The 13,215-nt window shown below is 38.3% G+C and overlaps 1 protein-coding gene and 2 non-coding genes across 3 annotated transcripts; 2 read left to right on the forward strand and 1 right to left on the reverse strand.

The window, feature by feature from the left end:
- Positions 1 to 961: 961 nt before the first annotated feature.
- On the forward strand, positions 962 to 1,068 carry LOC149024678 (small nucleolar RNA R71). The gene has a single exon (XR_016171898.1). It is a non-coding gene; the product is annotated as a small nucleolar RNA R71 (small nucleolar RNA).
- Positions 1,069 to 5,473: 4,405 nt separating this feature from the next.
- Positions 5,474 to 7,805, reverse strand: LOC149024679 (exopolygalacturonase-like). Its single transcript, XM_089143519.1, has 4 exons — positions 7,224 to 7,805; positions 6,854 to 7,143; positions 6,081 to 6,306; positions 5,474 to 5,692 (listed from the first exon to the last, which is right to left on the reverse strand). Exons 1-4 carry the CDS (start codon positions 7,803 to 7,805, stop codon positions 5,474 to 5,476), a joined length of 1,317 nt encoding a protein of 438 aa, XP_088999645.1.
- A 4,818-nt stretch (positions 7,806 to 12,623) lies between these two features.
- LOC149024680 (small nucleolar RNA R71) lies at positions 12,624 to 12,730 on the forward strand. Its single transcript, XR_016171881.1, has one exon. It is a non-coding gene; the product is annotated as a small nucleolar RNA R71 (small nucleolar RNA).
- The last annotated feature ends 485 nt before the right edge of the window (positions 12,731 to 13,215 follow it).

A 13,215-nucleotide genomic window follows, 5' to 3' on the forward strand; every position in this document is an offset into this window, starting at 1 on the left:
CAAATAGAGGAAAGAGTTTACCCGATGTTTAAAATCATGATAGAGCACGCAACAATAAAACCTAACCACAAACAAAGAAAAAAGAAAAAAAGAACAAGAAATAACATCTAAACAAATGGGTTGCCTTCTATAAAGCGCTAAGTTTAGAGTTTTCAGCCAGACTGAGTGTGATGCAGCCAATGGAGGTGGAGGCTCAAATCTAAACGTGAATGGTGACTTCTCCAAAGAAGTGGAAGAGTCCAACAATGTATTGACTTCCTCAATATTTAGGTTAGATTCCCCAAATGGCAAGTAATGTTGTAGGGGATCATCAATAAGCATGTTTGGAATATAATCAACCACTACCTCATCAATAAAGTTAATCGCAAAGCACTCTTCATCCCTATTTGAGCTTAAAAAAGCATTAAAGATGATGACCCTATTTGATTAGAGGTATTGGGCATTGAGTTTCGCCATGAAAAATTGGAGTGGTTTCGCCATCCTGGGTTGTTGGTATTGGAATATGGATCATTGCCAATTTTAGAGACTCCTTGGGCCAAATGTATATGCTCCTTAACAAACTCAGGGTATTGTGTAGAAAAATAGCAATCGGTGACATAATGGGATAGGCTAGAACATAAAGCACATGCTTCAATCTGATTAGGTGGAGAGAAACTTGTAGGGTTTGTTGTCTTGATGATAAGAGATGGTCCAAATTCTTTGGTAGCAAGTCAACCATAGTGCTCATCTCAATGCTAGGATTGATCTTATAGAGATCACTCATCTTTGGTTGCCCAATGGATGGAATCTCAGTCCTAGCTGCTGAAGCATGGTGTTGGGAGTTTTCACTAAGGGTCTCAAAAAGTTCCCATGCCTCATTCTCATTCTTGTGCATGAAAGTCCCACCACAAGAAGAATCAACCATTTGCCTATGTCGGTCTCTATGGCCATCATAAAAGCATTGAACCAATTTTTTTTAGGAATAGCATGGTGGGGGCACTTTCTGAGTAATTCTTTTAGTCTTTCCCAGGCCTCATGAAACTGTTCTCCTTCTTGTTGGGAGAAACTCGTTATCATTCTCCTAATGCTATTGGTACGGCCAATGGGGAAGAACTTTTTAAGGAACTCCTGTTGCATTTCTGCCCAATTAGAAATTTTAACATTGTCCAAAAAATGAAGCCAATGCATAGCTTTATCTTTAAGGGAGAATAGGAAAAGAAGTAACCTTAAAGCATCAACTGAAAGGTTTTGACTTTTAACCATGGAGGACACCACTAAAAACTTATTTAAGTGCTTATAAGGCTCTTCATTGGCAAGTCCACAAAAAGTTGGTAGCATTTGAATCACACTAGATTTGATCTCATATTGAGCCGCCTCTATTTCAGGCAACTTAATACAGGAAACCGGAGTATATATCGTAGGAATGAAATGCTCACTCAAGGGCCTCATTGGAGGCTCATAGTTTGCCATGGTTCTTTGCCTTCTAAGGTTGGCCAAAGTCTCTTCTAACTCTAAGTCAAGTGGAGTCAACTCAGGGTAGAGGGACCGACGACCATGCATGTAGACAGAAGAAGAAAAAGAAGAAGAAGCTAAATAAGTAAAATTAAAAGAAAATAACTATAGCAAAAGGGAGAGTTTAGGATGTACCTGAAGCGCAATCCACGTGATCTTCGAACAAAAGTTACACATGTGGGATCTGAGGGATGGGATTTTTAAAAATTAACCTAAACAACCCAATCTAATGCAAATATTACAATTTAAAAGTCCTAAATACAATTATATCTAAGAAGAAAACATAAGTTACTAAGATTGAATTTAACACAACCTAATTTAAACTAAATCTATTAATTAATGCAAAAACTTAAACTATGAATATGTGAAGATCTTTGGGATTTCGAATCCCCAATGCTTTTCCCTAACCGATATAACTCTACACTTCAAAGTAAATTAGGGATGGTCTTCCTAGATATACCCTATCTTCGCAAGACTATCGTCCTTCGCGGAAGCTTGGCACGCTTAGTCCGCTGAGCTATAAAACATATTTGGTCAAACTCAAACACAATTAACTAGAAGAGATAGAACAATGAAATTAATGAAATAAGCTTGGTTCATCTACATCCAAAGAAAAGGAACTAGCTACTCATTATCACAAAGTTCATAAGAAAAATAATGATGAAATATAGGGAGAGAGAGAGAGAGAGAGAGATGTGGTCTTCTTCTTCAGCAATGAGAGAGATGAGAGCCGCGTTCGCCGTCTTCTTTTATTCTCTGTGGCTGGCTTCTCTTTTATATCTCCCACACACAATGAATATCCTCTCTTTACCCGTAGATATTACCATTATTCGTTAGAATTTTGGAAAAACTCAAAACTATAAAGTTGTAGATATTTTCAATATCGTTCCATATCATCTTGAATCACTTCAATCCAAGTTCATACGAAAGAGATATGCCCAAAATACTGAAGGTTTGTTTGTTTACCCGATTTTCCGATTTCTTACCGATTTTATTCCTTAGAATTCCACCTGTTTCCAATTTGACCAAGATCTCACTTTTCATGATTTCTTGGGCAGCAAGATTAAATGCCATGATTTAAAATCCACCAATATCTAATATATTTGCCAACTTTATTCCATATTATCTCTAATATCCAAAATCACCTTATTCTTGAGAAATACACAAAAATACCCAATTAGCTCACTTCAATTAAACAAGTATGGGGAATGTAAATCAAATAAATAATGGTAAATGCATGCTCATCTAGCTCCTCGTGGTAAGTCAGGTTCCACAATGCAGAGCACCTTGATAAGCTGGTGGAATAGGAAGAGTGGGAGGAGTATCTTGGAGGCAGTGTTGAAGGTAACGCGTAATGGAATGGCAAGGGACGAAAAGGGCTACTTTGTGCACAACAAAGAGATTTTGGAAGAACACGTAATATTCTTTGGGGAATGATCAAGTATGGAAGATGTTGAATTGGGTGTGGTAGGGAAAAGCTGGATGGCACTTCAACCAGTCATCTCTTATGCCATATTTAGAGAAGAGAACTGCCAAATTATCTTGATAAGTGGTTCTGCATCGGCTGATGATAGTGCGACAGCGGATATCACTATAAATTGGTGGAGGTAGGTTGGAGAGATGAGGAGGTCCAATGTCGTCATCAGAAGGAGATTTGCCATTGGGAGAATTCGGAGGTGGTCTTGAGGACGAAACCCCAAGAGTAAATGGGAAACAGAGAGGGAGGACAGATTGGATACCCGGGGTGGCTTCAAGGGTCTAGATAAGAAATTTGCTGACACCTTATGTTTGCCTTTGACATCTTTTACTGTAAATGACCATTTACATAACCATTGCGCCCGTTTTAAAAATTGAGAATCTGGAAGCAACCTTGACTTGAATTGGAGTATGTGGGGGGAATGTTGTCATATCCATTTCAATCTGGAGCGTATGACCAATGAAGTGGATCTGAAAATTTTCAATGCCTGTTCTGACAGCAAGGATCTCTCTAAAGTTGTTATGGTATGACTGTTCAGCTGTAGTGAAGGTACCACCTTTATAACCACAAACCCGTCTTTTTCCATGGAGTTCTTCAAAGAGGATTGCTGCCCATAATTTGTCACTGGCATATGTTTGCAAACTGCGGGGACCTCTAACAAATGTTAGTCCACCCCAGAACTTAATTTTCAGGATTTCCTCGCTAGATCTCACTACACATCCATAGAAGTAAGTCGAAGATTGGATCTCTTGATCAATGAACAATGAAATTGGATGCTTTGCAATTCATCATACTTCTGTTGGGGTATCATAGTTCTCCGATAAGAACCAATATGCACAGGAGATGGGAGAGAGTCAATGTTAGGGAACCTTGGATTTTTCCCACAACACCAGCATATGACTTCTTCCCTTCCCCACCACCAGCACCTCCATTACCTGCCTCCTCAGGATGGTTCAAACATTGGAACACAGATTCTCTTGGAGCCCCCGTGTCCCTCGGAGCTTCTCTATCCTCACACATTATTCGAGTTTAATAAAATTTAGGAGAAGATTTCTTCGGAAAAGAAAAGAAAAGAAAGTTAACTAAATTTCCAATAAGGATTTCTTTTTGAAATTGTGGAGGAGGCACAAAATTACTTTGAAGATATTTTTTTAAAAGGTAGTAAATAAATTACCAAGAATATGTGACCAAAAAAATGAAAAGAAAATAATAGGTAAATAAATGATAGGTAATAAGAAAATAAAGGTATTTAAATTAAAATAGAGGTTAAATTCATGAAGTTAAAATTTTCCATGAAATAGGAATACACACACTTTGTATAACTAGTAAAGTACTACATGCAATGCAAGTGAGTTTTTGTTGGTTTTTGAATAATTATAGGTGTGTTGATCACTTGATTTCATTTGGTAGTGGCATTTTCATACAATTTTTTTTTATGACAGCTACTGTAGTATATGGAGTTCGTATGAGACTTGAGATGGTTGATTCTAAGCATGAATATCAAGAGGTTGGGCTTTAGTGGAGATGATTAATTCACTTGATTTCATTTGGTAGTGGCATTTTCGTACAATGTTTTTCTTTATTACGACTATTATAGTATATGTAGTTCGTATGAGAATTGAAATGGTTGATTCTTAGCATGAATATCAAGAGGTTGTGCTTAGTGGAGATAATTAATTACAATTAATACTAAATTGCAAATGAAATATATTTTTCTTTTCCCTTTTCTATAAATAAACGAGTGGATATATTCGTAATGCCATAGCGACGCTTAGAGGTATTTTTAATAGATTTAATTCTCTAATGGGATTTGAGACAGTTGCGATTTATGCATGAATATCAAGAAGATCATAAGTTGGGTTTTAATGGAGGAGATTCATTGCAATTAATATTAATATATAATTAGAGTAAAAGACTAATTAATGAGCAAGTACAATAACAATTTTTTACATAAGTAACCAAACCCTTTTGGCGAGTAATTGAGGGTATTCTAGGAATAAAAATGTAATCATCCTCCATGAGTTCATGCGTTTATAAAAGTAGCATGTTAATATGATTTACTTCTGGAAATCGAAGCTGATCGGGTGCAAAGTAAAGTGAAATCTAATAATCAACTTCTAAATTATTTGATGTTATTTATATTGTTTCTTAGAGTTATGAATATGAATTATTAGAAAATTTGTTTTTTTAAGTATATAAATTTCCTTTCCCTTCCTTCAATTTCCTTGCAACCAGACAAATTGACCATCAAAGATTGAATATTTAGTAAGAAATTAAATTTCAATATATTGAACTTTGAATCAAGTCAAAGAGAAGTAGTAATATAGGAAGGTAGTTATGTTTTAATGGAGAAGGTGTCAAATGCTTTTCTCCTTCCACAGTTTCTCCTTTGCTGAGGTACTTGAACCAAACACAACTAGATACTCCAGCTTGAGGAATCACTCTTTAAAAGCAATTCATTAGAAGCCAAGTACATAGATGTACGAGAATCCAAATTGAATGGACTCAAAAACACGGACTTGGCATTTGAACACCCGAGGCAACCCCTTTTGCATTCTCACAAACAGAGGTGCTGTCACCATCACTTGATGTCAAATCAATATCAACGAGCTGTACTCCTTCGCATGGTACGGCTTCACTACATATGAGGGCAATTGCTTCCTTGGTGGCAGATGTACCCTTGATGTTCTTGAAAAGAATGTCTGTGAGCTTCACACGAGAAGGCTGTGCATTGGGTAGGGTTAATAAATGCCATTAGTAATCTTAGAGACAAGGTTTACAAAGCCAATATATAATTACCAGCCTTCAAGTGAAAAAGACGAGGTAGAGCAATCAGGATCCTCTCCTATGACCTGATCAACCTACCTCCCTTCTATCAAACACAAAAGGGGATGGTTAGACGAACATACTTATGCCAACCTAGACAAGGTGAGCTCACACACGAAGTCTTATTGGGTGGGAAGCGTATATGTATTAACATGATGAAAAGAGAGTGATTCTAACAAAGTGCTAATTGTGCTTGGAGAGAGATTGTCAATGACTCTGTACAATCAAATTGGGTAGTATTTTGTTGATGTCACATTATTTTACTCGTTGGGCTCATCGAACTTACCGAGGAGTCACACTGGTTCTTGTCACAATATTCTTGGTTGATGATGATGGGGTTTTTCACATTTTTCATGATAAGATCCTCAAATATAACATTAGAAACTTTGTTGTCTTCTGATGCTGGCCATGTTTTGATCCGGACGCCATTGTCAGTTCCAGTAAAAGTACAACTCTTCACTGTGATACCGTTCACTTCCTTTTCATTTTGATATCTCCCAAGGCTTCCCAAGCTGCAAAACAAAGAACAAAACTTGGAGAAAGCCGTTTGAAACAATTTTCATCATCCCTCCTTTTCTTGTTTCTTTTTTTTTGGCGGCGGAGGGGGCTTTCAGATTTAACCCAACCGTAGGAGCCTTAATCTAATACCTAGCCCTGCGAACCCCTGCTAGGGCCAAGCGTAAACTTGACCCAGACCAACCCTACTAGGGTTTTCCCAACAACTGCCAACCCCTAGTTCACCTTGATTATCATGCACCCATTTAGTCATGGAACTTGCAAACCCATTGCATCCTACTAGGGCTAAGCCCAAGCTTTAATGCCCATAATATCATGGAAATAACAAAGCTCATCAAAGCCCATTTATATCAAGCACATGCTTTATATATGATGAACCTAGCCCACACCTAACTTCAAATACATGCCCGATCTAATCCTATTTGGCCTCAGGGTGCTTGTGCTAGTTGCTTTTTCTCTGACACCCCTTTATTGTTTAAGATCTGATGTACTAATTACTAGGAGATTTATCAAAGTATTTAGGCATGATTAATATGTCATTACCTGATGCCATGACCTGGTCCACAATTCACATTGGAGACTAAAATGTTGGAAGTACCGTCTCCGATGTAAACACAATCATCACCGGTTCCAATATTATCGTTAGTAACGGTGATGCCGGATGAGTCCCCGATGTGCACACCGTCGGTGTTTCGGCTCGTCGCGAGGGCTTGGATATTGATATCATGGACGGTAAAGTCACTGCTTTCAACAATACCTATGTGAAAAGCCTTACTGTTGATTAAAGTGATGCCGCTTAATGATCCGCCGGTAATTTTAAAAAGGCGCAAGGTCTGCAACAAAAGCGAAAGTTCAAGAAGGGAAACAAATATTAAGGATCCAATTGTTTCCATGTAAAAATACAATAACTCACTGATTCAGCCATTTTGCAGTTTGAATTGCTATTGTGATCACAACTACTGCCCCAAGAGGCTTCTCCTTGACCATCCAGAGATCCAGTTCCGGACCCAGTGATGTCCAGCTCGTTTAGACTATCAAATGTGATCCATGACTCGGTAGATCCCGAGGAAGTTGGAGCTATTAATTTGCCGCTTATCTCAACACGAGGAGATTTCTTGTTTCCACAAGGACCACTAAACATGATTGAAGTAAGAAAGTAGTCACCTTTTGGGACCAAAAGGCTGGATGGTTCAGTAGATTTACATGCAGCGGCCCATGCATTAAGGAAGGCCTTATTATTATTAGTTTTCCTGTCGCCAACTGCTCCATACTTGGTGACATCAAACACTGTACCCTGTGAATCATCACCTGGTGGCGGCCCGGAAGCATCTCTCGGTACAGATGTTGGTGATGGCGTTCCAGTCGGAGTTTCACCTTTCGAGGTTCCATTTTTATGTTTTGATTTGAGAAGTCGAGTCTCAATAGTTCTAGCTTTAGCCACCCATAGAAGGAAGCCTAGTAAACATATTAAAATAAGAAGCCTGCCCGAATCCATCGTTGATTTCTCCTAAGAAAATAAAGACTCAAAGAAAAGTGAGAAAGGCAAACGAGCTAGGATCATAAACAAGGATCAGACAGAGCCTTAGAGACCTTGCTTGGGACGAGAGGTTTGGTTGATACGAACTCCAACAGATGTCTAGTGGACTCCGTTCAAGTTGTAACGCTTGTGGGAGGGAGTTGATATTTATGCTCTGAATTTCCATCCATATTTGGGCTATACACGTGAATTTAGCGAGAGAGATCTTAACTCACTGTTCTTGTTAATATTAACTATGCGGTAAGAAATCCACATTCAAATAAGGATCGGCTGACCTTTTCTTTAGGAAAAAGAATGAGAGGAAAAAAAAGAGAGTAGGTAATATGTGGTTCTTTGGCTTGTTAGTTTGGTTATGTTGTTTCGCAGTTTGTTTTCTCTCTCTTTTTGAGTGAGTGGAATAATTTCTTAATGTAGGTTCTTGGTCAGGGGATTCTCCCTCAACTGAGTATACCACTTGATAAGGAACTGGTGAGCGATGGGTGTACTGGGGGAGTTGTTGTTGCCAGTTTGAGTGTTTATTTTTCTTTGTAATCCTTTTTATCCCCTTTTCATAAAGATGTTTTATTTATTTTTTGTAAAGAAAAAAAAAATAAAAGGATTTATGTTGGTCTATGGTCAGGCTTTATGTCCAGATGATAAATTTAGGAACTTGGATCCGCTACACTGCTGGAAGGTCACCACATAATGGTGTTAAATTTTCCGTTATTGTTGATGAATTTAGAGACTAGGTCCTCTATGGTGCAAAGTAGGTCACCAATCTGGCAATTAGGGGATTACCCCAATATAGAACCACACACGGAAGAAAGATCTAAATGTCCACGGAATGATCATTCAACTATTGTATAGAAGAAGCCTTACACATACTTAGTATATTTTTTGGTACGAGACATGTTCAATATTTTATTTGTTTGTTTTAGTGAATATATTAACTTGTTAAATAGAAGGTTAAGATGATTTTGTTTGGCTTGGGTTTCCCTCCAAGTAGGGGATGGCCCATTACTTGAGTTATCCCATGTGGTTTATGGATGGGCAAGTTTGTTTTTCTCTTAAGAGGTCCAAAGGGGGAGAAATTGCTTGTTTTTGTGGATGAAACAATGAAGGAAGGAATCCCAAAATAGAGAAGAATGAGCTCAAGTCCTGTTTTTTTGGTGTGCCTTGCGCACATGGCATTCGGGACGATGTAGGCCAAGTCTATCGGAAAGCCGACGTAGAGAGCATAGGTGACGTGCGCCTCCATTGGAGAGATCTTGTCTTGGTGCCCTCCTTGCAGGAGGTTTCCGCTATCAATGTGTGAGATCACTCTAGCAGATTGAAGCATGCACTTGTCCTTCTTAACAGCAGTGCACTCCTAATAACAGAGAATGGACAAGATCATCCAGTGCTCAATCCAGTATAGTATGTCGTCGAACTCACAGCCTGGTGCATTCCTTCTGCTCTCACTTGGGACTTAAAGAGGTCCAGTATTTGTGCCAGCGGCCATGTAGAGAAGGGGATGTTGATGTCCCACACCTTGCTCTCTATCACCAATCATTTGTCCTCTTCACCAACTAGTTCTGATCGTGTCGCTAACCAATCAAAAATAAAATCCTATGCTAATCTAGCAAGCAAAAAGGACGTGGTCGAACTATGGGGAAGTAAAAGGCTAAGTTACTAAGATTGAATTTAACACAACCTAATTTAAACTAAATCTATTAATTAATGCAAAAACTTAAACTATGAATATTTGAAGATCTTTGGGATTTCGAATCCCCAATGCTTTTCCCTAACCTATATAACTCTACACTTCAAAGTAAATTATGGATGGTCTTCCTAGATATGCCCTATCTTCGCAAGACTATCGTCCTTCGCGGAAGCTTGGCACGCTTAGTTCACTGAGCTATAGAACATCTTTGGCCAAACTCAAACACAATCAACTAGAAGAGATAGAACAATGAAATTAATGAAATCAACATGGTTCATCTATATCCCAAAGAAAAGGAACTAGCTACTCATTATCACAAAGATCATAAGAAAAATAAAGATGAAACATAGGGAGAGAGAGAGAGAGATGTGGTCATCTTCTTCAGCAATGAGAGAGATGAGAGCCGCGTGCGCCGTCTTCTTTTCTTCTCTTTGGCTGGCTACTCTTTTATGTCTCCCGCACACAATGAATCCCCTCTCTTTACCCGTAGATTTGACCTTTATTCGTTCGGATTTCGGGAAAACTCAAACCTATAAAGTTTTAGATATTTTCAATATCGTTCCATAGTGTCTTGAATCATCACAATCCAAGCACATACGAGAGTGATATGCCAAAAATACTGAAGGTATGTCTATTTATCCGATTTTCAGATGTATTACCAATTTTTTTCCTTAGACCTCCACCTGTTTCCAATTTGAATAAGATCTCACTTTTCATGATTTCTTTGGCAGCAAGATTGAATGCCATGATTTATAATCCACCAATATCTAATTTATTTGCCAACTTTACTCCATATTGTCTCTAACATCCGAAATCACCTTATTCCTGAAAAATACACAAAAATACTCAATTAGCTCTTTTCAATTAAATAAGTATGGGGAATTAAATCAAACAAATAATGGTAAATGCATGCTTATCAAATACTCCCACACTTGAGTGTTTGCTAGTCCTCGAGCAAAACGAAACAATAAATGCAATACGGGAAATAAATATAGAAAAACCTAACACACTTTCATAGGAATCACGGTTGCACTTAGCATGTGCAACAAGCCTTTAAACCCCTAGGTTACCCTAGTCGACGAGTTGTGTCTTATGAGTGTTTGCAGAGAATATACACACAAAATTCTTTAAGTGCTCTTCTAATTATTCTGGCAATAGTAAGAGTAAAAATATAGATTTCAAGACAAAGACATTCCATTAAAGATTGAAGGGAATATAGGCACCCCCACACTTAAGCTCTTTACACCCTCTCTTGAATCAAGCTCTAGGCAAGCAATTCAATTGAGAAGTCTCCTCTTATTCCCAGTCTACCAGTTCACCCTCAGATAAGACTAAACCAAATAATACCAAGAACTCAAAATCTAAGCAATATTTACCATCTTAGACATTTCACCTTTATAAACACATTACTTCAATTCTTTCTTTAATGGTCGCAGTTCTAGTCCGTGCAATGTCTTGCCTTTTAAGCTTTCTAGATGGCCTATGTAACGAGTGTTGGGTCAGCCGCTTTCAATCTAGATGGCCTTAAGGGATTAGGTGTAGAATACCCCTCGAACTTACTTACTCAAGCCAACTAGGCTACATGCCAAGACTGGACCAAAGACACCCCAATTGTTTGACATGAGGCACGATGTTGGTGACACCGAGACCCGGTCACTAAGGAGGAGGTCTAAACTTTAAACTTCAGCAGATTCTTTTTTTTTTTTCTTTCACATTATACTTCAATTCACTTCACATTTAAATAATCTATAATCATTCTCAACTTGTCACCATAAGCACAAGGCAATACAAGATAACTAGATGGTCAAACCTTTTGGACTACTTGGAGTTCCTATTTTCCGATTCAACCTCAGTCTCAAAATGTAAAACCCATTACTATTCTCTCAAGAGGGTGTCCATTACATCTGATGGGATTTCTAAAACACTTAAACTCTCATTTTGTATCTAATCAAAGAATTAAAATATGTATCTTACCAAAGCCAAAAAAAATTGGGCACTTTTCATCTTTTTGACAATGCTCTACCAACTATCAACAAGTCTTACTCGAGTTGACACCCCCCCACACTTAAATTTTGCCATGACCTCAGTGCATGCAAGATATATAAAAGAAATGTTAGAAGCAAATAGAGGAAAGAGTTAACCCGATGTTTGAAATCATGATAGAGCACGCAACAATAAAACCTAACCACAAACAAAGAAAAGAGAAAAAAAAGAACAAGAAATAACATCTAAACAAATGGGTTGCCTCCTATAAAGCGCTAAGTTTAGAGTCTTCAGCCAAACTCAGTGAGATGCAGCCAATGGAGGTGGAGGCTCAAATCTAAATGTGAATGGTGACTTCTCCAAAGAAGTGGAAGAGTCCAACAATGTGTTGACTTCCTCAAATTTAGGTTAGATTCCCCAAATGGCAAGTAATGTTGTAGGGGATCATCAATAAGCATGTTTGGAATATAATCAACCACTACTTCATCAATAAAGTTAATCGCAAAGCACTCTTCATCCCTATTTGAGCTTAAAAATGCATTGAAGATGTTGACCCTATTTGATTAGAGGGATTGGGCATTGAGTTTCGCCATGACAAATTGGGGTGGTTTCGCCATCCTGGGTTGTAGGTATTGGAATATGGATCATTGCCCAATTTAGGGACTCCTTGGACAAAATGTTTATGCTCCTTAACAAACTCAGGGTATTATGTAGCCAAATAGCAATCGGTGAAATAATGGAATAGGCTAGAACATAAAGCACATGCTTCAATCTGATTAGGTGGAGAGGAACTTGTAGGAAGTGGAGATGGGGTTTGTTGTCCTAATGATAAGAGATGGTCCAATTTCTTTGATAGCAAGTCAACCTTAGTGCTCATCTCAATGGTAGGATTGATCTCATAGAGACCACTCATCTTTGGTTGCCCAATGGATGGAATCTCAGTCCTAGCTGCTGAAGCATGGTGTTGGGAGTTTTCACTAAAGGTCTCAAAAAGTTCCCATCCCTCATTCTCATTCCTGTGCATGAAAGTCCCACCACAAGAAGAATCAACCATTTGCCTATGTCGGTCTCTAAGGCCATCATAAAAGCATTGAGCCAATTGCCATTTAGAAATAGCATGGTGGGGGCACTTTCTAAGTAATTCTTTTAGTCTTTCCCAGGCCTCATGAAATTGTTCTCCTTCTTTTTGGGAGAAACTCGTTATCACTCTCCTAATGCTATTGGTATGGCTAATGGGGAAGAACTTTTTAAGGAACTCCTGTTGCATTTTTGCCCAATTAGAAATTTTAACATTGTCCAAAAAATGAAGCCAATGCATAGCTTTATCTTTAAGGGAGAATAGGAAAAGAAGTAACCTTAAAGCATCAACTGAAAGGTTTTGACTTTTAACCATGGAGGACACCTTTAAAAACTTATCTAAGTGCTTATAAGGCTCTTCATTTGCAAGTCCATAAAAAGATGGTAGCATTTGAATCACACTAGATTTGATCTCATATTGAGCTGCCTCTATGTCAGGCAACTTAATATAGGAAACCGGAGTATATATCGGAGGAATGAAATGCTCACTCAAGGGCCTCATTGGAGGCTCATAGTTTGCCATGGTTCTTTGCCTTCTAAGGTTGGCCAAAGTCTCTTCTAACTCTAAGTCAAGTGGAGTCAACTCAGGGTATAGGGACCGACGACCATGCATGCATACAGAAGAAG

Source organism: Hakea prostrata, chromosome 2, assembly GCF_041222555.1.
Source record: "Hakea prostrata isolate BN-2017 chromosome 2, UWA_Hpros_2, whole genome shotgun sequence".
In the NCBI taxonomy this organism is placed as follows: domain Eukaryota; kingdom Viridiplantae; phylum Streptophyta; class Magnoliopsida; order Proteales; family Proteaceae; genus Hakea; species Hakea prostrata.